General features: G+C 42.7%; 5 protein-coding genes across 5 annotated transcripts; 1 reads left to right on the forward strand and 4 right to left on the reverse strand.

The window, feature by feature from the left end:
* Window positions 1-1,642: 1,642 nt before the first annotated feature.
* LOC146629953 (histone H2B 1/2-like) lies at window positions 1,643-2,394 on the reverse strand. The gene has a single exon (XM_085356716.1). The coding sequence runs from the start codon at window positions 2,392-2,394 to the stop codon at window positions 2,020-2,022; it is 375 nt and encodes a 124-aa protein (XP_085212842.1). The 3' UTR covers window positions 1,643-2,019.
* Window positions 2,395-19,169: 16,775 nt separating this feature from the next.
* On the reverse strand, window positions 19,170-19,469 carry LOC146629954 (histone H4-like; the record flags this gene model as incomplete). Its single annotated transcript, XM_085355492.1, has 1 exon — window positions 19,170-19,469. A coding segment is annotated over one exon (300 nt), but the record flags the coding sequence as incomplete, so codon positions are not given.
* Window positions 19,470-22,175: 2,706 nt separating this feature from the next.
* Window positions 22,176-22,586, reverse strand: LOC146629955 (histone H3). Its single transcript, XM_085356713.1, has one exon. It carries the CDS (start codon window positions 22,584-22,586, stop codon window positions 22,176-22,178), a length of 411 nt encoding a protein of 136 aa, XP_085212839.1.
* A 312-nt stretch (window positions 22,587-22,898) lies between these two features.
* On the forward strand, window positions 22,899-23,334 carry LOC146629956 (histone H2A). The gene has a single exon (XM_085356718.1). It carries the CDS (start codon window positions 22,928-22,930, stop codon window positions 23,312-23,314), a length of 387 nt encoding a protein of 128 aa, XP_085212844.1. The 5' UTR covers window positions 22,899-22,927; the 3' UTR covers window positions 23,315-23,334.
* Window positions 23,335-24,406: 1,072 nt separating this feature from the next.
* LOC146629957 (histone H1-like) lies at window positions 24,407-25,051 on the reverse strand. The gene has a single exon (XM_085356711.1). The coding sequence runs from the start codon at window positions 25,049-25,051 to the stop codon at window positions 24,407-24,409; it is 645 nt and encodes a 214-aa protein (XP_085212837.1).
* Window positions 25,052-25,562: the final 511 nt, after the last annotated feature.

Below are 25,562 nucleotides of genomic sequence, written 5' to 3' on the forward strand. Positions count from 1 at the left end.
ATCAAGGAGTTCACAGAGTGAAGCGAGAGTGAATATTCTTGTGGATACTGGGCTGAGCTCAAACGCTCTGTGGTGCTCTCTGTACCAGCCACCAAGCTCTCTGACAATGTAGAATATGCTGTGGTACAATGCAGATACGGTTTTTCAGTATTCTGGCAATCCACCTGCTGCCCGCCCTTTGGGCCAGTACCATTCCCTTTCTATAAGTTATGCCCTTTAATGTCACACACTGTGCAAGGTCAACCTCTAGAATGTCAGGGAATACTGTATGTACCTAATGAGTTAAGCTATCTCCTCTTTAAGCAAATCCACTAGAAAGGCCGATACAGCTGAGACCTCTAATTCAGACTTGCCAAGAGGTGGGGAGTTTAGATGGTAAGCTATCATCATCTGATGTTTTGACTTCTGTAATCATAAAGGTAAAAATTCCACCATCACAAAAAAAATTAATTTTAATTGAAAAAAAGTATTCCAGTCCAGAAGAGCATCAATGGTTTCTTTTAAGTACCAATCTTTCTCATTTATCCACAATGTTTTGAGAAGCAGCTCACATATGTTCTACACAAAGTAGAAAAAAAAGGGGGGGAGGGTCCTAATTTTTGTTAGGATGATGTTGGAAAATTCACAATACATCACTTAATAAGACATACTCTGTTGAACCAACTTATCTCCTTGTAGATATCTGCTGTATTATTTGGGCGTGACCAATAGAATAGTCAAGTAAGTTACACTTCACCTAAAACAACTAAATGGAAAAATGATTTGGCATTTATGGGTACAGGTTCTCAAACCCACGTCTAAGGTGGCAGGATCCTTAGTATAACTTGAGTGTGTGTCAGCAGCAAGAATTAAGGTATGGCACTGTGGGGCTCCCAGCTTCTTAAACTCTGACGGTTACAGCCGGACTAATTAGCCACTGTAGCCATAACTAGCACGAATAACACAAACACTATTGCGCTCTCTCAGTGACGTTTTAACTTGCTAAGCCATCAAAAACGTCAGTGCTCTCTGTCACATGCATAAATTCCATATCTGACTGACAACAGCTGCTTTCTCCCGACTATGTGCAATTTGTTACTATTTTTCAGCTTTAGCCACAGAGCTAATACCAACTTTAGCTAGCACTGTAAAAACAACATGCAGATGCATTACAGATTACTTTTCATATAGCATGCACTACAACAATTCTGTGAAAATGTACCCAACTAAAACAAATGTATTTAAATTACTTACCTTCTCAGTATGCCTGACTCAGTGCCAAAGGTTGCATGTGGCTAAACAGTCTTCCAGAATCTGGAGGTCAATTGCGCTCTCCTTAAATTATGTTGTTGTCTTATTGGATAAGACTCTAGGTCTTATTATCCAATCATATTTAGTTGTTGTCTTTGAATATATTGCATCATTTCCGGTTGTGGTCAAATATGATTACAATGGTTTTAGTATTCTAATTTAGTCACTTTAAATCAATGCAAGAAAAATGAGTAGTCTCAGTATTGTTTATAATCAAGTAAATGGTACTTTATTTAATCATGTAAATAAGAGAAACATGAAGCATTAACTAAATTCATTTGTGCAAATTCAAAAGCCTGCCAATTCCCATTTTTTCAGTGTAGAGTAGTTCATGTTTACAGGTGTGGGAAATGGTCTTAAGGGCTGGAGTTAAAAAGCAGAGTGGCTTTGGGGACAGAGGTGGCTCTCCTCCTCTCAGTCCTGCAGGAAATGCAGCGGAGGCGCCGCCCACAGGGGAGCCATTGAAATGCACTGAAAGACTGTCAAACATAAAGTGGCATTAATGTTGTATTTGTAGTTACTTTGTCATCGTTCCACAACACACACAAGACATTTCCTGAGTCTGGGTCAATGTAGCGGATCAATAGCACCTAGTGACAAAGAAGCATTTCCGCGATTGCAGTAGTTGGCAACATAGTAACTGCACGTTTGAAGGTAGAACGTATGCTCTTCAGGACAGAGTGGGTGGCTCTGAAAAGAGCCGTTGGGTTGACTGACAGCAGGATCAGTTTACTTGGAGCTGGTGTACTTGGTGACGGCCTTGGTGCCCTCAGACACGGCGTGCTTGGCCAGCTCACCGGGGAGCAGCAGGCGCACTACGGTCTGGATCTCCCTGGACGTGATGGTGGAGCGTTTGTTGTAGTGGGCCAGGCGAGAGGCCTCGGCAGCGATGCGCTCGAAGATGTCGTTGACAAACGAGTTCATGATGCTCATGGCCTTGGAGGAGATCCCGGTGTCGGGGTGGACCTGCTTCAGCACCTTGTACACGTAGATGGCGTAGCTCTCCTTCCTGGTCTTTCTCTTCTTCTTGCCGCCCTTGCCGGCGGTCTTGGTCACGGCTTTCTTAGAGCCCTTCTTGGGCGCGGACTTTGCGGGTTCAGGCATTTTGTTGAGCTAGTTAATAGGTATGCCCTCGTTGTCATCTGTTGTGATTTTATTTTGAAAGGATGCTTCCTGTTATGCTGCAGAGTGCACGCGAGAGTTCAATAATAAAAACTAAGTGTTGTTCCGGTGAAAAGCCGATGCCCCACGTGTGATTATTCCTCCGTCTAGACAATATAAGTATCTTCAATATTCATGCAGATTCTGCTGGAAGACCCGTCTCTGCTAACAGGTTATGGGCCCAGGAAAACATTGAAGCTACGCCAGGGGAAAGTTTACCACCAGAAAAGTCGCAAAGTACAGCGTGTTCGGTGAGGACTAGCGTGCTAAGTTAGCACCATGAATAAGCGTGCTGGTGAACCCAGTGGCCGATGGGCAAGGTTGGTTTTTGACGGAGATGAGAAGAATTATGAACTGTGGGAGACAAAATTTTTGGGACATCTTAGATTACAAGGTCTAAAAGACACAATATTGAAAAGTGATGACGAAGATGAGGACGACGAAGATAAAAATGCCCAGGCCTATGCAGAGTTAATACAGTTCCTGGATGATAAGAGTTTATCGCTCGTGATGAGAGAAGCTGCCGATGATGGACGCGAGGCACTGAAAATTTTAAGAGACTATTATGCAGGAAAAGGTAAACCAAGAATTATCAGCCTTTATACCGAACTGACTTCTCTGAAGAAAGCAAGCAGTGAGAGCGTCACGGAGTACATCATACGCGCAGAGACATTTATTACAGCCCTGAGAAATGCTGGAGAGACACTTAGTGATGGTCTGCTTGTAGCGATGGTGTTAAAAGGTTTACCAGAAACATTTAAACCTTTTTCCGTTCACATTACGCAAAGTGAATCAGAAATCAAGTTTGCGGAATTTAAAACGAAACTCCGCAGCTATGAGGACACTGAGAAAATGCGCTTAATGGAACAAGAGGATAACATCATGAAGGCGAGAGTGCAACCCAGCACGAGACCCGCAGCAGCTGCTAATGACCACAGGAGAGACATGTCAGACATAGTCTGTTTTAAGTGTGGCCAACGGGGACACAAGGCCAGAGCATGCCGCTACAGACAGTGGTGCGGTCACTGTAGGAGCAACACCCATCGAGAGTCGACTTGCAGGAGACGACAACGGAATGATGAAGCACGCATAGCCTCGGAGGAGGGCGACAACGCAGAGAGCGACGACACCTATGTCTTCCGGATGAGCGATGACTACGCGGCACCTCAACAGCCACAAGACATCAGGACCAAAGGCCTGATGGTGGATACTGGCGCAACATCACACATCCTGAATGATAAAACAGCGTTCAAGAAATTTGATGACGACTTCCAGCCGGGAACGCACTGTGTGGAATTAGCTGATGGCACCAGGTGTAAAGGAGTGGCTGAAGGCAGAGGAGATGCAGAGGTGTGCTTGATTGACAGCAGAGGGAGACAGTGTAAAACAACACTGAAAGACGCCCTATGCATTCCCTCATTTCCACAGAATATCTTCTCTGTGAGAGCGGCCACCACGAACGGAGCCACTATCATCTTTAAGAAAGGAAGGAACGTCCTTCAACACAGAGACGGTACAAAGTTTCACATCCATGAGCACAACAGACTTTATTACCTTGAGACTGTAAGTGAGTACGATGATAAGTGTAATAATTGTTTTGATATGCAGACATGGCATGAAATTTTGGGACATTGCAAACATAGTGACATTCTGAAGCTACAAAATGTGGTTGAAGGTATGAAAATCAAAGGGAAAACTGACAAAGAAAGTTTGAACTGTGAGGTGTGTATTCAGGGAAAATTTGTCCAGACTAGGAATAGAAACCCTGACAGGAGAGCTGAGAAACCTCTCGAGCTGGTACATACGGATCTAGCAGGGCCGATAGATCCAGAATCACGAGATGGACACAGATATGCATTATTGTTTACCGATGACTTTTCCGGTGCAGTATTTGTATATTTTCTCAAAAACAAAAGTGAAACAATGCAAGCAACTGAAATCTTTTTGGCCGATACAGCCCCACTCGGGAAGGTAAAGTGTATCAGGTCAGACAACGGCACAGAGTTCATGGCAAAGAGTTACCAGGTATTGTTAAACAAACATGGAATAAGACATGAAACTTCAGCCCCATATTCCCCTCACCAGAATGGTACAGCGGAACGTGGCTGGAGAACACTTTTTGATATGGGAAGGTGCATGCTTATTGAGAGTGCCATACCAAAGGAATTATGGACGTATGCAGTTCAAACAGCGGCTATCGTGAGAAACAGATGCTTTAACAACCGGACAGGGCAGACACCTTACTTTTTGCTGACTGGGCGGAAGCCCAATCTATCCAGAATGCAAAAGTTTGGGTGTGAGTGTTATGCTTACAAGCAAAACAAGGGTAAGCTGGATTCTAAGTGTACAAAAGGGATTTTTGTAGGCTACGACAAAAACAGCCCAGCATACAAGGTTTATTTCCCAGACAGCGCCAAAGTGCAAAAGTTTAGGCTGGTTAAGTTTGTAACCAAACACAATGAGGAAAAGCAAACACAAACTGATACGACATCTGAGGATGAAGACATACAGGTGAGGGAGAGACCAAACGTGAACAGGGAAAGCCCCAGTACCAGTTCACAGGAACCAGATACTGACAAACAACCAGAAGTGAACAGTCAGATGCCACTTAGTGATGAGACTGAAAACTCCAGAAGGTATCCTTCTAGAACAAGAAAGAAACCAGATTATCTAAATGAATATGAGTCAGAAGAAGACATTGATGATCAAGTGCTGACTAACATAGACTACTGTTACAGACTGATAAGTAACTCACCCGTGACATTCAGTGAAGCTGCAAGGTCACCCAACTCTAGAGAGTGGAAAGCAGCTATGGATGAGGAAATGCAATCCTTAAAAGAGAACAACACCTTTACCCTGACAATCTTACCTGGGGGAAAGAAAGCAGTGGGGGGTAGATGGGTATATGTGAAGAAAAACAGTGGTGATGGATCAGAAAAATATAACGCACGGTACGTAGCTAAAGGTTACAACCAGTGTTTTGGGATAGACTATGATGAAACTTTTTCTCCGACTGCTAACCTGACAAGCATAAGAGTATTGATGCAGTGTGCAATACAAGAAAACCTGATTTTGCATCAGATGGATGTAAAAACCGCATACTTGCATGCACCAATAGATTTTGAAGTGTATGTTGAGCAGCCAGAAGGCTATGAAGTAAAAGGAAAAACAGATGAGAAACTGGTCTACAAGCTGGAAAAGTCACTTTATGGGCTTAAACAGTCAGGCCGAAACTGGAACAGGACATTACATGACTATTTGATAGAGAACAGTTTCATGCAGAGTCCTGTAGATCATTGTGTTTACATAAGGAAAACCGGAAAAGAAAAAGTGATCATGGTCATATGGGTTGATGATATTATTATTGCAGCCAGTGATGAAAGGGTTTTGAAAACTGTGAAGGAAATGCTAACTGCAAGATTCAAAATGAAAGATATGGAGAAACTCAAACATTTTCTTGGTATTGATTTTGAGCAAACCCAAGATTGTGTAAAAATGTCACAAGAGAGATATGTAGAAAACATACTGGAAAGATTTCAAATGCAAGACTGTAAACCAAGATCAACTCCTTGTGAACAAAGGTTGAACTACAATGATGATGCTGAGAAAATGAACAATGTCAGAATGTACAGAGAGGCAGTAGGTAGCCTTATTTACTTGACCTCTTGCACACGACCAGATTTAAGTTTTGTTGTAAGTAAGCTGTCACAGCACTTCAAAGAACCAGCTGTGGAACATTGGACTACTGTGAAACATGTTCTAAGGTATTTGAAACAATCAAAGGACAAGACATTGTTCTACAGGAAAAGTGCAAATTACTGACCTCTGTCATCATTTTAGGTGGGGGAACTTGCACAAATGGTGGCTGACTAAATACATTTTTGCCCCACTGTAAATGGTAAACGGCCTGCATTTGTATAGCGCTTTACTCAGTCCCTAAGGACCCCAAAGCGCTTTACACTACATTCAGTCATTCACCCATTCACACACACATTCACACAATGGCAATGGCAGCTACATTGTAGCCACAGCTGCCCTGGGGCGCACTGACAGAGGCGAGGCTGCCGGACACTGGCGCCACCGGGCCCTCTGACCACCACCAGTAGGCAAACATAACACATACACATGTAAAACACTGTCAATATTTTCCATATCTACTTAAGTTTTGTCTAATTTCTTCATCCATCTGTTTCCTGTTCATATCTTTTCAGTAATCTACAGAACTATAGCCCTCACGTCTGAAGTCATGAAGTGTTTTGAGCGGAAAGTGTCGCAGCACACCAGAAACTCTCTATCCCCCTCCCTCGACCCCTACCAGTTTGCTTACAGAGCAAATAGGTCAACCTAGGACACCATCACCATCACCCCACACAGAGGCTGAGCCATCTGGAGAACAGGAGGAGCTAAGTGAGGATGCTCTTTGTGTGCTACAGCTCAGCATCAACACCATAAGCCTATATTTATTTTGTTTCCCCTCACATAATGAAAAGCAGAAACATGCTGTTTGATAAGACTCACTTATAATTCTGCACTGATTTCTTTTTGTTGCTCCCATCATGAGCAAAACTTGACAGAAAAAAACCATGAACAATAGCTGCTTTTACTAAAACAGAGGAGACACAAGGTTTCAGAAACAACTGAGGCAATGCACAGACTGTCAGAGTTATGAAAATGAGTCTACATACAGCAGAATTCTAGTCACTGTGGGTTATTGGATGTTGTTTATTGTAGGTCTTATCCTTGTGTTAATCAGTGTATTCTGCTTTTATGGCATATTATGACCAAGAAGTCTAATAAGTGTTTTGAGAGCAATTGTCAGGCGTTGTGTGGACGCGAGGAAGAAGGAACCCAAACGCAGGACTGGCAGGTAGGTGAAGGTTTATTATAGGGAATGGGTGAACAGAGGGTGAACGGACACTGACTGGCTAGACAACTGAACGGCTGACTGAACTGAGGGAACACACGGGAAGGACAACGTAGCATCAATGACACGACAGTGAACGAGTAGAAACAGAGTGCTTAAATACACAGACTTACCTGTTCAAGTCACTCCCCTCCTGGCAAAGCCTGCGATTGGAAAGACAACACGCAACAGACGAAGGATGGAAAGATCTGCAGATGCACAAAGACAAACAGACATGTGGGATAACTCTGACAGCGGTTCTGAGAGTGATTGCTCGGGGTACTGGCTAAGAGCACCTGTTGAAAGGACTGTGAGAAGGAACCTGGACCATGAGCAACACCCTGCATCTCAGTCATACCAGACCAAAGAACCTATTAGAGTGACAACAAACACAAAAAATGGACATTCACCTGTGCAGACGATGGAAGACATACTGACTATGCCTGAGCATTCACCATCCGTCAGCATTGAACAATTCGAAGAGGAAACTGGGAGAGAATGCTCACACCTGCCATGTTCTCTGAGAGAGGAGATGGAAGAAATGGAAGTGGGTAGTGACAACCTATCTGAACCCAGAGGGTCTGGTGAGGAGTGTGAAACTCATTCGCAGTCTAACGTACAGGTTCAACCACCGGGACATACTTGTACGGACATTAGAAGATCTACCCGTCACAGGAAGCCACGACAGTTTCTGACTTATGAATCACTGGGTAAACCCTCAGTGCAGTCACATGCGGCAGTTAATCTAGTTGGGGAACGCACAGCACCACAGTTACCTGCCACAACCATACCATTATACACTGTATTTCCATACCCACCATTGGCAATTGTGCCGCCCGTGTGTATGTCACAGTCACCAATGTACTGCACCCCAATACCATACTCACCATACCAGTATCACGCATCACTGACCCCATCTGCATACACACCACCCCCACTGCTTGTTTCATAACTAGTTCTTGGACTGATAAGAGTTAATAAGAATTTGAGAAGCAAAAGTTAAAAATGTCATGATTTTGTGAATGTTGGGAGCCATTTTATTTTTGTCAGGGAGTGTGTGATACCCACTAATGTGTGATCACATTTATGTGAATTAATTTAAGTAATTTCACTTTCAATGTAAGTGATATTTCCATTTGGAAATGCCCTAAATAACTACAGTAATTGTAACAGGAAACTTGGTAACTACCCTGGGATATTTGTAGCGGACGCTTCATTTTTATACCAATAGGTGGCAGTGTGAGACCATGGTTTGGCCTGTTGTTAGCAGCCTGAAGCGCATGCTCCGCGCTGTTTTCTCATAATGGCGGAGTATTCAGGAAACGGCAAGCCACATCTCCCTGTCTGATCATTTCTTTCCTGTTTACAGGTTCGTATTGTGCCCGAAATAGAATATAATAGCAATCACATCCATTATATAGCATAGACTAACCATTACAGTTGGAAAGTGAAAGCGTACAACATTGTGTAGTACAGTAAATTACACTTTTGTAAGTATTTGCAGGGCTCGCAAAATCGCTAGCCCGACGTCCTGGGGCTAGCGATCTTTCCAGTCGGGCTACCAAAATCTATCTCTTCCCTGCCCGTCGGGCTATTGTAGGAAGGAAAAATATATGTCAATGCTTTTGCATTCTTTCGGAAATGTAGCTGGGTAATTATGTCATTGGCATCGATGAGCCACTGTCAATATGTGACATATTGAAATCGCGTTTGAATTTGTGCTTGTTTTTTGCTTTCACTTTGCAATCGCGCGAACTGTGTATAGAGAGCGACAGCACTGATCTGTGAGTGATGATAATTTGTGCACCAATTCCTCTGACATTGTCTTATCAATCGTTAGCTTACTACGCAAACATGACAAGTGAAATCTCCCGCAGCTTAAACATGTGAGAGGTTGATCGCGCAGAGAATCGCTGAGCTTATGTGTGTGTGTGTGTGTGTGTGTGTGTGTGTGTGTGTGTGTGTGTGTGTGTGTGTGTGTAAAAGCAGCAGGATATATATTTTAGTTCTGCTGAGCCAAATAAGACAGGTCAGGGTGAAGAAGTGACAGCCAGAGAAAAGCTTACCACAAAATGGAAAAGTTATGACAAATCAGACTATAAGGCAAAAAGAAAGTGCAGCTTTATGGTTTCATGGACAAAATAATTTCTGTGGCTGCAATATGACGAGCTAAATAACCAGGGCTGCACATAAGTGGTCCGCAGGTGCACATTCGCTGTCAAAATAAAAAAAAAAAACGCGCACAAGATATGAAGTTGCAACAGCTGTTTGCATACATAAGATTTTCTGGAGGAGGACAGACATTTGTTTAGAACTCTTAAAGATGTCGAAGAAGCTCCTTTAAGCAATTACTGTGATGTTCCTCCACCTCCAAACGAATGTCAGAAGGAGTCCGAACCACAAAAGAAGCACGTATTCTCAGAAAAGTGGTTGCAGGAGGTGAGCTGGCTTCAAACAAATGATGAACGCACAGATGTGGTGCGGAATGTGCCCTGAAAATCCCACTCTAGCGGACAAAAACAATGCTTTTTATATGGACGCAAACGCGCGTTGCAACTTCTTATCTGGTGCGCGTCTTTTATTTTGACAGCGAATGCGCACATGCGGACCACTTATGTGCACTCATGTAAATAACATAATGTTCTGCCGGGTGTGGTGTTGGTTTTCCCTCGATTTCTGAGTCGACAAGCGCCTTTGTTACTGGGACCAGTCATTTTAAGAAAGGCCCACATTAGAACCCATGAGAAATGCAAGAAATGCATTATTGCTCAGTCTGCAATATCTTTCCCAGAACAAACACCAATTGCAAATAACATACTAAAAATAAACCTGAAAAATCTGTTTAGAACAGCGTACTATGTTGCAAAGAGTGAACTACCACTGGCACAATTTAGCAGTCTTTGCAAACTTCAAAAAGCAAATGGCCTAGATCTTGGTTCCACTTGTCTCTTACCCGTGACTTCAGTGGAAATTTCAAATTCAGGATCTGACACAGGCTGATTCATGTCCTACACAGTTCTTACAAGTTCATAGAAATTTCTGTTCAATTAGAACCAAGTATTTGAGTTGATGATTGTAATTTTTATACAATGTTGTAATTTGTTTTTCAACAATTTTTTGATTAATGTTTTGTTTCCTTTACAATATTATACATTAAAGTATCATATTGTAAAGGAAACAAAACATCAATCAAAAAATTGCTCTCTTTTTTATTCGGGCTGCTTAAATTTATTTTGGGCTACCAAAAACTGAAGAGTCCCTGCCCAAAGGGCTACCAGGGATTTTGAAATTTTGAGACCCCTGATTTGTTTACGGCTTTAGCAGCATGCTAAGGTTAGCATGTTAGTTTGGGTCGCACACCTCCTATGCTCTGTGATGTTAGTGATCGGCTCCACCGTTATTCTGTATTGTTTTAGTATCTTGTTTCTGCCATAAAGTGTTTCCGTGAATTCAGTGCACATGTCAAGATGGTGCTGATTATACCATTCTTTCAAGCTATTTGAGATTTATAGATTTGTCCTGTTGGAATTCATTTTGAACCAAGTCTTACAAGAAAATTGGTCATGTTTATAACATTGGAATGTGTTATGGAGAATGTGTGTGTGAGCTATGTTAAGAATAAGTAAATACACAGTTGTAATACTGTAAAAGTAATGAAAGGAGTGCATAATTGTGAATTTTAATAAATAATGGCGGAGTATTCAGGAAACGGCAAGCCACGTCTCCCTGTCTGATCATTTCTTTCCTGTTTACAGGACACATATATAGCTGTCTACAGGTGCTGCCACCCGGTACCTGTAACACTTACCTGCCCGTTGGTCTGGGGGTGGTATGGAGTGGAGACGGCATGTTTAATATTCAGCATGCTGAAAATGCTGTTGTTGAGCTGCAGTGAAATGAGCAAACTTGGCCTAAATACATCATATCATATCATATCATATCAAGGTATGAATAACACTTTCACAAGTTTTACATGGTTCACAAACTCCTTTCCTTGTTCAGTGATGATTTTCCTGACCATGCCAAACGTGTATAACTTAGAGGTCATGATTGCAGAGACCTCAGCTGCAGTTGGACTTAAGAGGTTCTGCAATCACCCACTTAGTATACACATCGGTCATTGTCAGGACATATCGGTTCCCTAGACGTGATTCCGGGAGTGGTCCAATTAAATCCATGCCCAGCTCCTCCCAAGGTTCTTTTACCTGCAGGTCACAGAACTTATCAAATTAAAATTTAAAGCTACCCTGCAGCACAAAAGCTAGCATGAAAATAAAATTGGTGTTGGGGGATCTTTATGAAAATAGTATATTTAAATCATATGGAAAACTTGCAGAAGAATTTGATTTACCTAGACAGGAATTTTGGAAATATCTGCAACTAAGACATTTGATGGCCAATACATGTGGTTCATTCGCAAAGTTCCCTTTAAGCTGCGACATTCTAGAGGAAATAAAAAAAACCTTTGGGCGTGGACAAGAGGCATCAGCTTATTACAAAATGCTTTTATTAGCTTCTGATCCTAACACACTGTCCCTCAGAAGAACGTGGGAAATGGACTTAAATCTCAACTTTACAGTGGAGGAATGGAATGGCATCCTCAGGAATCTGAAAAAAATGTCACGCGAATTACGTTCAAGATTGGTTCAATTTAAGATTTTAATTAGAGTATACTGGACACCCTCACGGTTGCATAGGGTGGGTCTAGCGACTGATGATACATGCTGGAAATGCCAGCAAGGAAGTGGCACACTTTTACTTTTGCTTTGGGGGTGCTCCAAAGTCCAAGATTATTGGATTCATATTCACACTGTAGTAGAGAAGGTTGTAGGTCAAGGGGTCCCATTTATGAACAGTCTTTATGTATTAGGAGACCCTTCAGCTTTGAGTCACTTATCCACTTCTCTTGCTCATTGGGTACAAACGGCGATTATGCTGGGGAGGAAGCTGCTGATGAAAGAGTGGAAGGCCTCATCGACTCCTACCTATCTCTTTGGGACAAGTGGCAGCTTACAAAAGATTATCATATAGACTGCTAAATAGACTGGACGACTATAATGATAAGTGGGCTAATTACTTTTTACATACAGGTCAGTGACGTATCCGGCTAAAGTAGTTAAGTTCGGACTAAATAGGATAGCTGTAATCTGGTCTATGTGAAATGTTGGCATCACTTTTTTTTTTTTTTTTTTTTGGGATGGAAATATGCATTGATGCTCAATTTGTTCTGTTGTTGTTACTGGGAATGTCCATTCTGCTATTTTTTGGGTGTTTTTTTTTTGGGGGGGGGGGGGGGGGGGTCTGGGTTTTTTTTTTTTTTTTTTTTTTGTGTATATTAAAATCTAATAAAGTTTGAGTCATAAAAAAAAAAAGAAAATGAAATTGGTGAACAGGCTTTAAGATGTACCTTGATGGGATCTAATGCTGGTGCCACAGTCTTGATTGGGTCATTCATCTGGCAGCGATGACAGCATCTGACCTGAAAGATGTATCCCAAAAAATATTTCAAGGATACCGTAAAACAAGTTGATGTAAATTAATAACAATTTTTAAAAAAAACAGACACACACACACAGAAACTAATGTTGATATGTAAGTGTGCAAGTAAAGACATGGTTCTGATTTATCTTGTTAACAGAAATAAGGACATACCCATTCACCGATGTCCTGGTTCAATGTTGGCCAGTAATAGCCAGCAACTACCCTGTTCCGGGTACCTCTGACACCATTGTGGTTCCCGGTACCAGGGTTATTGTGGCATTCCATCAAAACCGACTTCTTCTCCTCCTCTGACTAGAGATGGCACGATACCACTTTTTTATGTCCGATACCGATACCGATATCATAAATTTGGATATCTGCCGATACCAATATGAATCCGATATAGTGTTTTTTAATCAACAAAACAGTTTTTTTTAAATATCTTGCTGCATTTTGTATAAGTTCATACTCAAGTTTAAAACAACAACTACACTAAAGCTATTCTGTTATACCTGTATGCAAAAAAAAATGTTTAGCTTACTAGGGTATATATATTAGACTTAATAGTCACTATATACAGTAATTGACTTGTATTCATTTTACATCAAATTAAAACTTTGGGTGTCAGATAATTATTTATTAAAAGCTTTTAAATGAGAATAAGAAAGAAAAGTATGTCTTTGTGCCCCCTTTTCCCTGTTAATGCCCTATCGGCCCCCCTGGCTAAACTTTGCTAGATCCGCCCCTGCACAGTTACCAGCCGTCAGCTACGTAGAAAAAGATCCTCGAGTAGAAAGTAATATTACAGTTTTTTCTGAATGCTTAAACCCTAACTGTGATTCCTGTAGCACAATCTCTAAAACTATTCAGACTTATAGCAAAACCACTCACTGAGTTTGCAAAACTAAAAGCACAAAAACTGCTTTGCACTCAGTTTGCAATTTTGTAACACACACTTTGCAAAACTGTAGGCACAATTCACTGCACAACACTCAATTACCAAATTTCCAACACACTCCTAGCAAAAGTATACACATGTATGGCTATCATTAACACTAATTTGCCAACTGTCTGGCACACTTTCACATGTGAAAACTTTTTTAGATAATTAGTTCACTTTGCAATCAGCCTAAGCACTATAATCCAGGTAAGCTGTGTGTGCGGAGTACAATGGAGGGAGCAGAAAGAGTGAGAAGTAGAGGAGGCCGAGGAAGAGGACGTGGAGGTGAAGAAGTAGGATGAAGAGGACGACAAGGACAAGGAGGAGCAAGAGGAAGACGAGGAGGGAGGAGAGGAAGATGAGGAGGGGTGAGAGGAAGGGTAGGAAGAGTAAGAAATAGAATCACTGATGACATCAGAGCTACAATAGTGGACCATGTAATCAACCGTGGAATGACCCTGAGGGTAGCTGGCCAACGGGTCCAGCCTAACTCGAGCCGCTACACTGTAGCAAGTACCATAAGGACATCTTGAAATGAGAATCGGTGAGTACAGTCACTTCGCACAAAGATTTGTAGCACTGCCATATGCCAATGAGAAACACACCAATACCATTGATGTAAAAATACTGAAATTGTTACTTTACAGAATTGCTAGATGACCAGATGCTGGGGGCAGAGGAAGCATGTTCACTGCAGACCAAGTAACCCATATAGTCATTATGGCGGTTGCAAATAATCCTATACTTAGAAATAAACACTTGTGTTTGTTTTGATGTGTGTGAATAAACACCAGTACTTGAAGTTTGGATCCCTCTATGCTTATGGATCTATGACAGAAGTATGAGCTCAAACTGACATTGCTTTCTCTGTGCACAAGGTAGGCTAAGGCCAGATGTGTTTTGTATTCATACCATCAGTGTGCAGTTGGCGCATTGTGTGCTTAGTAGATGATGGCTTGTGTGTACTGTTTGATACGGAAACACCATTTTTACGAAGGTGTGAAGAGTTAATCTAGCTGTGTTTGCTTTTGCAAGAGAACTACAATGTTTTGATTATTGGGTGACAGGTTTTCTTATTTGTGTGAAGAGTTTTGCAAAATTAGCCAATAGTTACAAAAAATGTGCTTAAGCAATCAGAAAAAACTGTAAATAAATTCTAACAACAGCTTATCAAGCTTAAACGTGCTGCTGTTGTTCAGCCGCTGGTTTCCTCTTTCTGGTGCAAAGTGGGCCAAAAACAAACAAGAGAGACGGACTCCCGACAGAAAAGCCGATCAGCTGATCATTAACCAGTTTCATGATTGAAGTAGCAGCAAGAAGAGGCAGTCGCTTGTTAAGCTTAACGCAGGAATGCTTTAAATTCAGAGATGGACTTACACACTTGCTTTACTTCTCTCGGGGATAACTTTGTCGGAAATGAAATGCCGGGTTGCTAGCGAAGCTCCACATGCTATCCAGACCACCGACAGGTCCCGCATGCCACAGCCGCTCTATCACGTGATGCATACTGCTCCGACATGCTAACGTTCTGAGGCGAGTTACGGCTTGTTGCAAGTTTTGTGAGGTGCTTTCGTGATATTTAATGGATCGGATTACATTTTTTATTTTTCTCCGATATCCGATCCAGTAATTTAGGTCAGTATCGGACCGATACCGATACGTAATATCGGATCAGTCCATCTCTACCTCTGACATGACTACCAGGCGCATGCACTGCATACTGGGGCCAGTGTAGAAGAGTCTGTTGTCTGTTATAAGATGAAAATGAAAAAAGCTAAGAGAGTTGCTGACGACATTAAATAAAATGTCTGATAAAGTTTGGGACAATGTATCGTACTGCTACTAGCTAGCATGACGGAGTTTCTATACAGCTGGGTGGGTGCTATGATGTTACTGATGTAGAACTTTATTTTGTTCATAAGGTTAATTATTAGAGTTGCCAACCATCCCGTAAAAAACGGAATGGTCTCGTATTCAGAGAAAATATTACGCGTTTCGTATTGAGGTGAAAAGGAATGCAGTTTGTCCCGTACTTCAGCTACAATGAAAAAGACACAAAGCTGGAGTTACTCTGCGTCTTTACGCTGCACAGCTGCCTCTTCTTCTCTCATTCTCTCCCCCCTCCCTCTCCTGTTGCTACTTCAATCATGAAACTGATCAATGATCAGCTGATCGGCTTTTCTCTCGTTTGTTTATCGCCCACTTTGCACCAGAAAGAGGAAACCAGCGGATGTAGCGCTAAACAGCAGCACGTTTAAGCTTGATCAGCTGTTGTTAGAATTTATTTAATATTAATTTCTAGTATCAGCTGATGTTTGCTGGAGCCACAGCTGTAAAGCTGCTGGTCATGATATCGGTTTGAATATGTGGTGAGAGGGAAACATGAGGATGAAACCAGGAGATGTCCTTACTGAATCATCAGAGCTGAACAGGTGATGGAGAAACAGGTTTACCTTTTAGGTGACATGAATGAGTTGAAGGGAAGTTATGAACTGTTTCTGAGAGACAAATAACACCAGGATCCTTTTTCCGATCGGGTTTCTGGTACGGATCGGGTAGCGACACCCGACACAGGTATCGAAGCTTTGACACACAGGACACATCACTAACCGACTGTAATTTAACTTTCTCAAATATCTAGGAGTTTGTAGCGGCGTTGTATAGTGAGGAAATCCGTGTGCCTGCTGAACTTGCAGCGGGACTTCCAAGCTGTGCGTGTAATTTAACACTTTTAGTTTAAGGCTGTTTTTGCATCAGCAGAAATTGTTGTGAATGTGTCTCAAGGGATTCACACATACACACAACACAAGTGGAGATCAAACAATCACCGGTGTCACGTCTGCACAGCTGTTCTATATGTGAGCTGTGGGGCGTAGCCGGGCGTGCCGGGGTGTCTTAAAGAAATATCCACACGCCACATATGGAATATGTAACGGTGTGGAGAAATAGTCTCTCACTAAGAGAACTAAGAGAACCAAAGTTACTCCGTAACCGTACGATTAGTTCCTCAAAGTTTGGTCTCCCTTGCTTTTTTATTTGCCAGATGAATTGTCCCAATCAGCACAAAGGATGGGAGTTCACTTTTGTCTCTTATTTTTTGAAATCTGTGGGGGGTTTTCACTCAGGTGGGGGGGGGGGGGGGGGGGGGGGGTCTTTCTCTCCTCCTTTTCCCATATATGTGTTTTGTTTGTCTCCTTATTTATGAAGAAGGGGTCCTTTTATGATCTACAACGTACTTTTATTATTCAATCTTAGCCAGCCGGAAGAACAAGAGTATCTCACCGCTTCTTAGCTCGCATGCCCATGTTAACAGATAGGGCCACCTTGTGGTATGGCATGAAACTACATTAATTTACAGCAACAGCTGCTGATCATTACAATATGTATCTGTAAATGTACGTAATGATTTGAAATGTATGGGATTCTGTTTGTTTTTCACTTTGTGCTGTTAATGAATAAAAACTGTTGAATCATAAAGGGGTTTGGATAATTAGCACATTCCCTAGAACTGTTTCAGCTGCTCGACAGGCTTAATTCAGTGCAATGTACAACAAAATGAAAAGAAGTGTTTTTAATGTTGATAATCACAGGTTCCCATCTGTTTTGCACCAGTTTTTAATCTTTCTCAGAGTTCGTGTCATCAGAATTGTCAAGGCTAGAAACTGTTTTCAGTAAGTTCAAACTTAAGTATTTAAATAAGAGACTGTCTGAAAAGGTAGCATTCATTAAATTAGCGCAGGCTTCTTCTGACCTATCGCAACAGTCCACTTCACTGTACACTGAAACGGACAGAGCGGCTGCTCTCGCACTGCTGGTTGAGTCATTGGAGCCTCAGGCAGCAGTCATCTTTATGGCAGTAATCTTTTGAAGAAGCCTGTATATAATTACACTTTATTTAAAGTAAACAAGTTTACATATAAAATGCACATACACATACAATTACATATACAAAACCATGAGCACATACAAAAAGGAGAAACAAGGAGGAAAATCTAGCATCTGAGTCCACACAACGTTCACAAGACTTACAGTTTTAATTCGTTCCAGGGGAAAACTTTCCCAAGTTTCAGGTCCATTGTTCGTCTTCTCCGCAGGTCTGTAATGATATGTTTACTCACCACATCACTACTTATCATCTTTTGTTCAAGTACTCCTTTGGCACGAGTTTTCCAAATATGTGTGTTTATTACACACATTACTAACCAAAAGAGTCTCCTTTTGTCGTCACACATTTTTTCTTTAAACAAACCATATTTAACTGCTTTAATATTAACATCCACATCATAGCCAATCTCTGTCATCTTCTGTCTTATCTCAGTTGTCCTATAACAATCCAATAGAAGATGTTCTAGGGTCTCATCTTTATCACAGTCTGTCATAGGACATTTCATGGTGGTAACAAAGCAACTCCATTGTACCACCGCTCTCACAGGGAGGCGCCCGAGCGAGATGAGCCATACCACGTCTCTCATGCTTTCAGATAATAATTTGTCTTGTATATTTTTAACTATTGAAAGGTTTTCATCTTCATTTGCATACTTATATAATAATAATAATAATGGATACTTTATTGATCCCCATGGGGAAATTACTTGTTTTTCTCTGCATTTGACCCATTCACTCAGTGAAGCAGTGGGCAGCCCACTAAGCAGGCGCCCGGGGAGCAGTGTGTAGGGACGGTACCTTGCTCAGGGGTACCTCAGGGTAGCCGTTAAGTGGATTCGAACCGCCGACCTTCCGATCATGGGGCGACCACTTTACCTACTGAGCTATCCCTGCCCCACATATTGAATTACACCTTCATTTTTGGTTTCATTAATTTTTTTATAGATATTTTTTGTATTATCTTGGAGAATATTTAATTTATAATTACCATCTCCTTCCTTTAATACTAAATATTTGTTACCCACGTGGTACATTGAGCTTTCTGCAGTGAAGTTCTTGACAAAAATAAGTTGCAAACACATTCAGAATTTGAGTGTGCTGCATGTCATGAATAGTTGCTGCTTTGGATGCAGGTCACGTGGAAGCCAGACGAGGGAGACGTTACGCAGAGAATAAAGCGGCGACAGTAACCTGAGAATACGGTGTCATGTCTGCCTCAACACTACGGTCAGTATATGGCCCACTTAAAAAAAAAAAACAAATAAAAAAAAAAAAAAAAACAAGAACAAACCAAGAAAAAACCCCACCTACCGCAACTACTGCAGAGCTGTATCACACATCAAAAGCTTTTCCAATACGGGTTCCAAGTCAGATTGACCATTTATATGAAAAGAAGTTTGATAGAACTTGACTAGACAAACAAAAGAGATAGGATCAGCTCTACAGAAGAGATGGGTGGCCCTGAAAAGGACCTTTGTTGCAGTTGTTGTTGTCGTCAGTGCAGTAAGCTTAACCACCAAAGCCGTACAGAGTGCGGCCCTGTCTCTTGAGAGCGTACACCACATCCATGGCGGTGACGGTCTTTCTCTTGGCGTGCTCGGTGTAGGTGACGGCGTCGCGGATGACGTTCTCCAGAAACACCTTCAACACGCCACGGGTCTCCTCGTAGATCAGACCAGAAATACGCTTCATACCACCACGGCGAGCCAGGCGGCGGATAGCTGGCTTAGTGATGCCCTGGATGTTATCACGAAGCACCTTACGGCGACGCTTTGTGCCTCCTTTGCCGAGTCCTTTACCTCCCTTTCTTTTTTTTTTTTTTTTTTTTTTTTAAAAAATCACTTTATTTAAATATCAATATTCACAATTACAAATACACATAATACAAGCGCCATGCACAAAATTATTCACATCTTATTTTACATATTACAATAATAAAAGCTCCCACGGCAAATCATTTCCTAATTTCACATCTCTCGTTCCTCTTCCACTCATTTTGGCTGTTCAGAAACAAATGTGAGTCGTTGCTTGACGGACTCCTGAATTTACATCTGATTTGAGGACGTAAAGGAAAACAGGAGTGCTTGAAACTACGGCCATCTACTGGCCTTTGGCGGAAACGAGGAACAGCATGACTGTGCCTGGGGTGCAGTAGCTATGGGGCGCCGTTTGTAAAGTGAAACATGCTGAAATTAACGGCAACATTTTTCCACATTTAGCTCAAAAACAAGTAATTTTTTACAACATTTAGTAAAATATTTGTAACTTTTCATATTTAAAACAGAATTTTAAATGTTAAATCTAAATGTTAAATATTCAATCTAAATGTTAAATCTAAATATTATATTTAAATCTAAATGTTAAATCTAAATGTTTAGGCTAACATGCAAATTTATTGCACGGATCCGCGGAAATACCAAAATAAAAGCTTTCCGAAAACCTCCAGTGCAAAAGTGTGCCGGTAGTGGTCAGACACGTTCTCACTCCCAAAGCGTAATAATTTTCTCTAGGTGACAAATTGTCAACATGTTATGCTTTTGGGTACCCAACACGTTCCTAAATTATAGCATCGGAAAAAGGAGAGCTCAATCTACACATGTTCGTTCATTTTCTAAAGATCGATTTGGAAAACACTATTTTACGTCATTTAACTGCTAGTAAAGGTTATGAATAAGGTTATAGTTAGGGATAAGGTTAGGTTTAGGGCTGGAACACATGGCTGGAACGTCTATTATGGCGGGACCGTCATTCCACTGGAATTCAGCCATAACCCGACCATGAGAAAGCACGTCCGGCGATTTAGCTGAAAACATCGGAAGATCCGTTTTGTCGGCCATCCAAAGGTTCAGCAGTAGTGCACTCTTAGCAGCTGCAGTCTCCACTTCACAATCGCTGCAGCACATGTCCAGCAAAATCGCTGGACATGCTCGTAGGCAAGAAGTGAAGCAGCACATGGCGGGGAGAAGTGAGGAGGAGAACAGACACAATGTTGCACCGGAGGTTTTCGGGAAGCTTTTATTTTGGTATTTCCGTTGATCCGTACAATAAATTTGCATATTAGCCTAAACATTTAGGTTTAACATTTAACATTTAGCATTTAGATTTAACATTTAACATTTAGATTAAGATTTAACATTTAGATTTAAATATAATATTTAGATTTAACATTTAACATTTAGATTTAAATATATTTAGATTTAATAGTTAACATTTAGATTTAATATTTAACATTTGATGAAAAGTTACAAATATTTTACTAAATGTTGTAAAAATTACTCGAAAAAATATGTTTTTGTAAGGTTTTGAGCTAAATGTGGAAAAATGTTGCCGTTAATTTCAGCATGTTTCACTTTACAAACGGCGCCCCATAAGTAGCTGTGTACTGTACACGATATGAGATTGAGTACTACATGTGTCACAGAGACAATCCAACAGTTTATATCCAGTTAATATCTTTATTAAAGGCCAATAACCAGTGGTGCCTCCAACAGAGCCAGAAAAGGGGGGAAGGTCATGCCATGAAATATTATTAGTTGTCCCCAGATCAAATAGGTTGTTAATGACGTTTTACCTTGAAACTCTGAATACCAGAACTTCCATACTTCCAGAATCAATGTAGTTTTAGAAGTGGCTTTAGTACATGCAATAGCATTCACAGATGATCGCAACAGATTATTCAGAATGTCAATACTATATTTTCTGACTTGAAAGTGGCAGCGAGTCATTCTCTGGGGGCGCTATATCTATGATCTCTACTTGACTGGACTGATCTGGACAGCTTCACAGTATAATTTTTCTGTATGTTATCAATGTTAGTGTCAAAGTCTGAAGACAGTTTGTGCAGTGAGATTAGTTTAACAGAGTTCCCAAAAGTCAGCTTCAATGCAACATCAGCGATGTGGCCTAGGTATTGGATCAACGCCAGCGGAACATGACGATGCTGTGTTTCCATGCTCAAAGTTAGTTCAAAGAATTGTGTTAAATTGTTAGTTTTTTATACATCTTTGGGGAGTGAAAAAAAAAAATATGCACCTGTGAACTGAACATGAACTGTGAAAAATATCTGATCCATGTTAGGCTTATTGTTATGTACATTCATAGTTTATAGCCAATTTAAACAACGGGAGTTTACCAAAGGTACTTTAGAGCAGGGGTGTCACAGTCTTCTTCTACTGTAAGTAATGTAAACTTATGTGTAGCAGGAAAGAATTGGAAGTCCTGGTAAGTACTGGTGCTTAGATCAAGTTACTGAATGCCACCTTCATGCCAAGCATATGGCTTCTATTATATTTAAAAATAATAATAATAATAATAATAATAATAATAATAATAATAATAATAATAATAATAATAATAATAATAATAATAATAATAAAACAAGAACAACAAAAAAAAGCCAAGAACGTTGTACTGTCTTGTATGAGGTTAATGTTATTGTAAGAAAGGAGCGCGCTCTCTGTGTGAGTGTGTTGGCTCTGAAAAGAGCCGTTGTTTGTAGGAGGGCGTGCAGACAGCTTAAGCCCTCTCTCCGCGGATGCGGCGAGCCAGCTGAATGTCTTTGGGCATGATGGTGACCCTCTTGGCGTGGATGGCGCACAGGTTGGTGTCCTCGAAGAGTCCGACCAGGTAAGCCTCGCTGGCCTCCTGCAGAGCCATGACAGCGGAGCTCTGGAAGCGCAAGTCGGTCTTGAAATCCTGAGCGATCTCGCGGACCAGGCGCTGGAAGGGCAGCTTGCGAATGAGCAGCTCGGTGGACTTCTGGTAACGGCGGATCTCGCGCAGAGCCACGGTGCCGGGCCTGTAACGGTGAGGTTTCTTGACGCCTCCGGTGGCCGGGGCGCTCTTACGAGCGGCCTTAGTGGCCAGCTGCTTCCTGGGGGCTTTGCCGCCAGTGGATTTGCGAGCGGTCTGCTTGGTTCTTGCCATTCTTTCTCTCTTTAACTTTCCTGCGTTTAAAACAGAAAATGTAACAAGCGGAGGAGACTCGCCGCTCTTAAAGTGTGTGACTGGCTGTGACGCGGTGCCGCTGCGGCTCGTGATTGGTGAGGGGCTCCGCGTGATGCTCAGCACCGCTCAGAGGAGCCCCGCCCCGCCTAAGTGTGCGCTGCTCATTGGAGGAAGGTGCTTTGAAAAGGCGCGCTGCCGCGAGCCTGTCTGCGATTGGTGTGTGACGAAGCCGCCCGCGCTCTGCGGAAATATAAGCCAGGCTCGGCGCCGATCGGGCCACATTTCCTTTGAGTGTTGACACTGCGAAGAGAAGGTTCAAAATGAGTGGGCGTGGCAAAACCGGAGGCAAAGCCAGAGCTAAGGCTAAGACCCGTTCATCCCGTGCCGGGCTCCAGTTCCCCGTGGGTCGCGTCCACAGGCTGCTGCGCAAAGGCAACTATGCGCAGCGCGTGGGTGCCGGCGCCCCCGTCTACCTGGCAGCTGTGCTCGAGTACCTGACCGCTGAGATCCTCGAGCTGGCTGGCAACGCAGCCCGCGACAACAAGAAGACTCGTATTATCCCACGTCACCTGCAGCTGGCTGTGCGCAACGACGAGGAGCTCAACAAGCTCCTTGGCGGAGTCACCATCGCCCAGGGTGGTGTGCTGCCCAACATCCAGGCCGTGCTGCTGCCCAAGAAGACCGAGAAGCCTGTCAAGGCCAAGTAAATGCCAAAGCCTCTGCTTCACGCACGAAACCAATAAACAAAGGCTCTTTTCAGAGCCACACACTTCTTTCTGAGCAAACATCCTCGTGTATATGGAAATGTAGTATTACCTTATTCTCGTGTGTGTGTGTGTGTGTGTGTGTGTGTGTGTGTGTGTGTGTGTGTGGGGGGGGGGGGGTTCTTTCGCCTCCCAACCAGATCTTCAGGTTGTTTTAATTTATTATTAACAATAATATAAAATTATGCACAATGAATTACTAATGTAAAAATAGTAGTTTCATTTATATATAAATATATGCGGTGGCCCCTAGAGACAAAGCACGTACAAATTCCAACACATTTCTAGCATGAACAGAGCTACCTAGAATACTTAAATTACACAATTGAAAGCATGAGAGAGAAATCCATATATCTATATCTCAAATAGTTAAAAAAATGTTCATTTACCTGTTATTACCACACACCAAATTCGGTTGTTGGTACTTGCTGGCTTGTGTAGCCACTAGGTAACAAAAGTTCAACACTGCCCCTAGCATCCTGGAGCACTTGTGTTGTCTTTTGTAGGTGTTTTGGAGTTTTTACGTGTTTTGTCTGTAGGGGCCACCGTAAATATACTTTTATTTATTCACTCCACATGAAATGTAATAAATCAACTATAATAAAATCCAACTATTCACATTTCAACTTTTAACTATTTAAATTTTCAGCTTTTTCCTTTTACAAATTTAAAGTGAAACAACACAAAACACTGCAAACCACAACACAATTAAATATAAATTAAAATATGAAAATAAAAAGAAGATGCATATTCTCTGTCATATGGACCTGCATGAATAAACTTTGTCCCTGGCTCTCTTTCTCTCTGTCCCTCCTGCTCTGTTCACTTTCTGATTGTGAAATGTGAGCCATGATAGTAATACAAGCTGCAAGTGTTATGAGAAAAAAACAAACCCAAAAAGTATCTTATCTTGCTTTGACAATAATGCTATTATTGTGAATAAGAGAATGTTGCGTGATTGTGAGGAAGGAGCTCTGGCGTGTTGCTGTGGTGGCTCTGAGAAGAGCCGTTGTTGAGTGCGAGAGTGTTGGCAGCTCACTTCTTCTTGGCTGCTGTGGCCGCCTTCTTGGCTTTGGGCTTGGCGGCCTTCTTGGCGGGGGCTTTCTTGGCTGCGGGAGGCTTCTTGGTGACCTTCTTGGGGCTCTTGGCTGCCGCCTTCTTGGGGCTCTTGCTGGGCTTTTTGGCCGCCACAGCGGGCTTCTTGGCCTTCTTGGGGGACTTCTTAGCTGCTGCGGGCTTCTTGGCTGCCGCTGGCTTCTTGGGGGACTTTTTAGCGGCTGCTGCCGGCTTCTTGGCTTTGGCAGGGGCGGGCTTCTTGGCTTTGGGAGCGGCTTTCTTTGCGGGCTTCTTGGCTTTGCTCTCGGTAGCCTTCTTGTTCATCTTGAAGGATCCGGAGGCCCCGGTGCCCTTGGTCTGCACCAGAGTGCCCTTGGCCACCAGGCTCTTGATGGCGGTCTTGACGCGGGCCTTGTTCTTGTCCACATCGTAGCCTCCGGCAGCCAGAGCCTTCTTGAGAGCGGCTGTGGACACGCCGCTGCGCTCCTTGGAAGCGGCCACGGCTTTCACGATCAACTCGCCCACGCTGGGGCCCACCTTCTTCGGCTTGGAAGCCGTCGTCTTCTTCTTGGCCGCCTTGGCCGGGGCGGCGGCAGCAGCAGGTGCGGGTGCTTCCTCTGACATTTTCCTCTTTCCTTCTGATCGAGTCACGGTGCAGTGATGGCAACTCGGAAACGTCACACTGCACTTAAACGCACCATGAGAACCGTGGAGAGTGAATGTAGCGCGCGCCGCTCTCGCGTGCGCCACGCAATGCTTCCGTTTGTGTTTCGTGTCTCGGGATCAAAGAGCTCAAAGTGAGTGTGTGAGCAGCACTGCAGGCCGACAGTGGAGCAGTCCACAGCGGACTCGTGTCTCCTCGGGCAGGCCTCGTGTCGGGCTCTGGTGCTCTCTGCTCTTGCTTTGTGGAGCCTCCAAAGCTCAGCGACTCAGTGCGGAGCTCAGCGCTGCTCGGCGGCTTTTTGCGCTCTTTTCTTTCCTAAAACAAAGGAGCCGCAGCACAGCTCCGTGAAAAGCCCTTTTCCAGCTCAGACACATGTTCGTTCGCGCACTCCGACTTAAAAGCAGCATCTGGTGAGCGCAGCTGTGGGACAAAGTGACGCCGCGAACTCCCAGCAAACACACCGATGCAGCT

Source organism: Diplotaxodon limnothrissa, linkage group LG6 (assembly GCF_057381915.1).
Source record: "Diplotaxodon limnothrissa isolate DT_005_m linkage group LG6, D_limnothrissa_male_GT1.1, whole genome shotgun sequence".
Taxonomy (NCBI): domain Eukaryota; kingdom Metazoa; phylum Chordata; class Actinopteri; order Cichliformes; family Cichlidae; genus Diplotaxodon; species Diplotaxodon limnothrissa.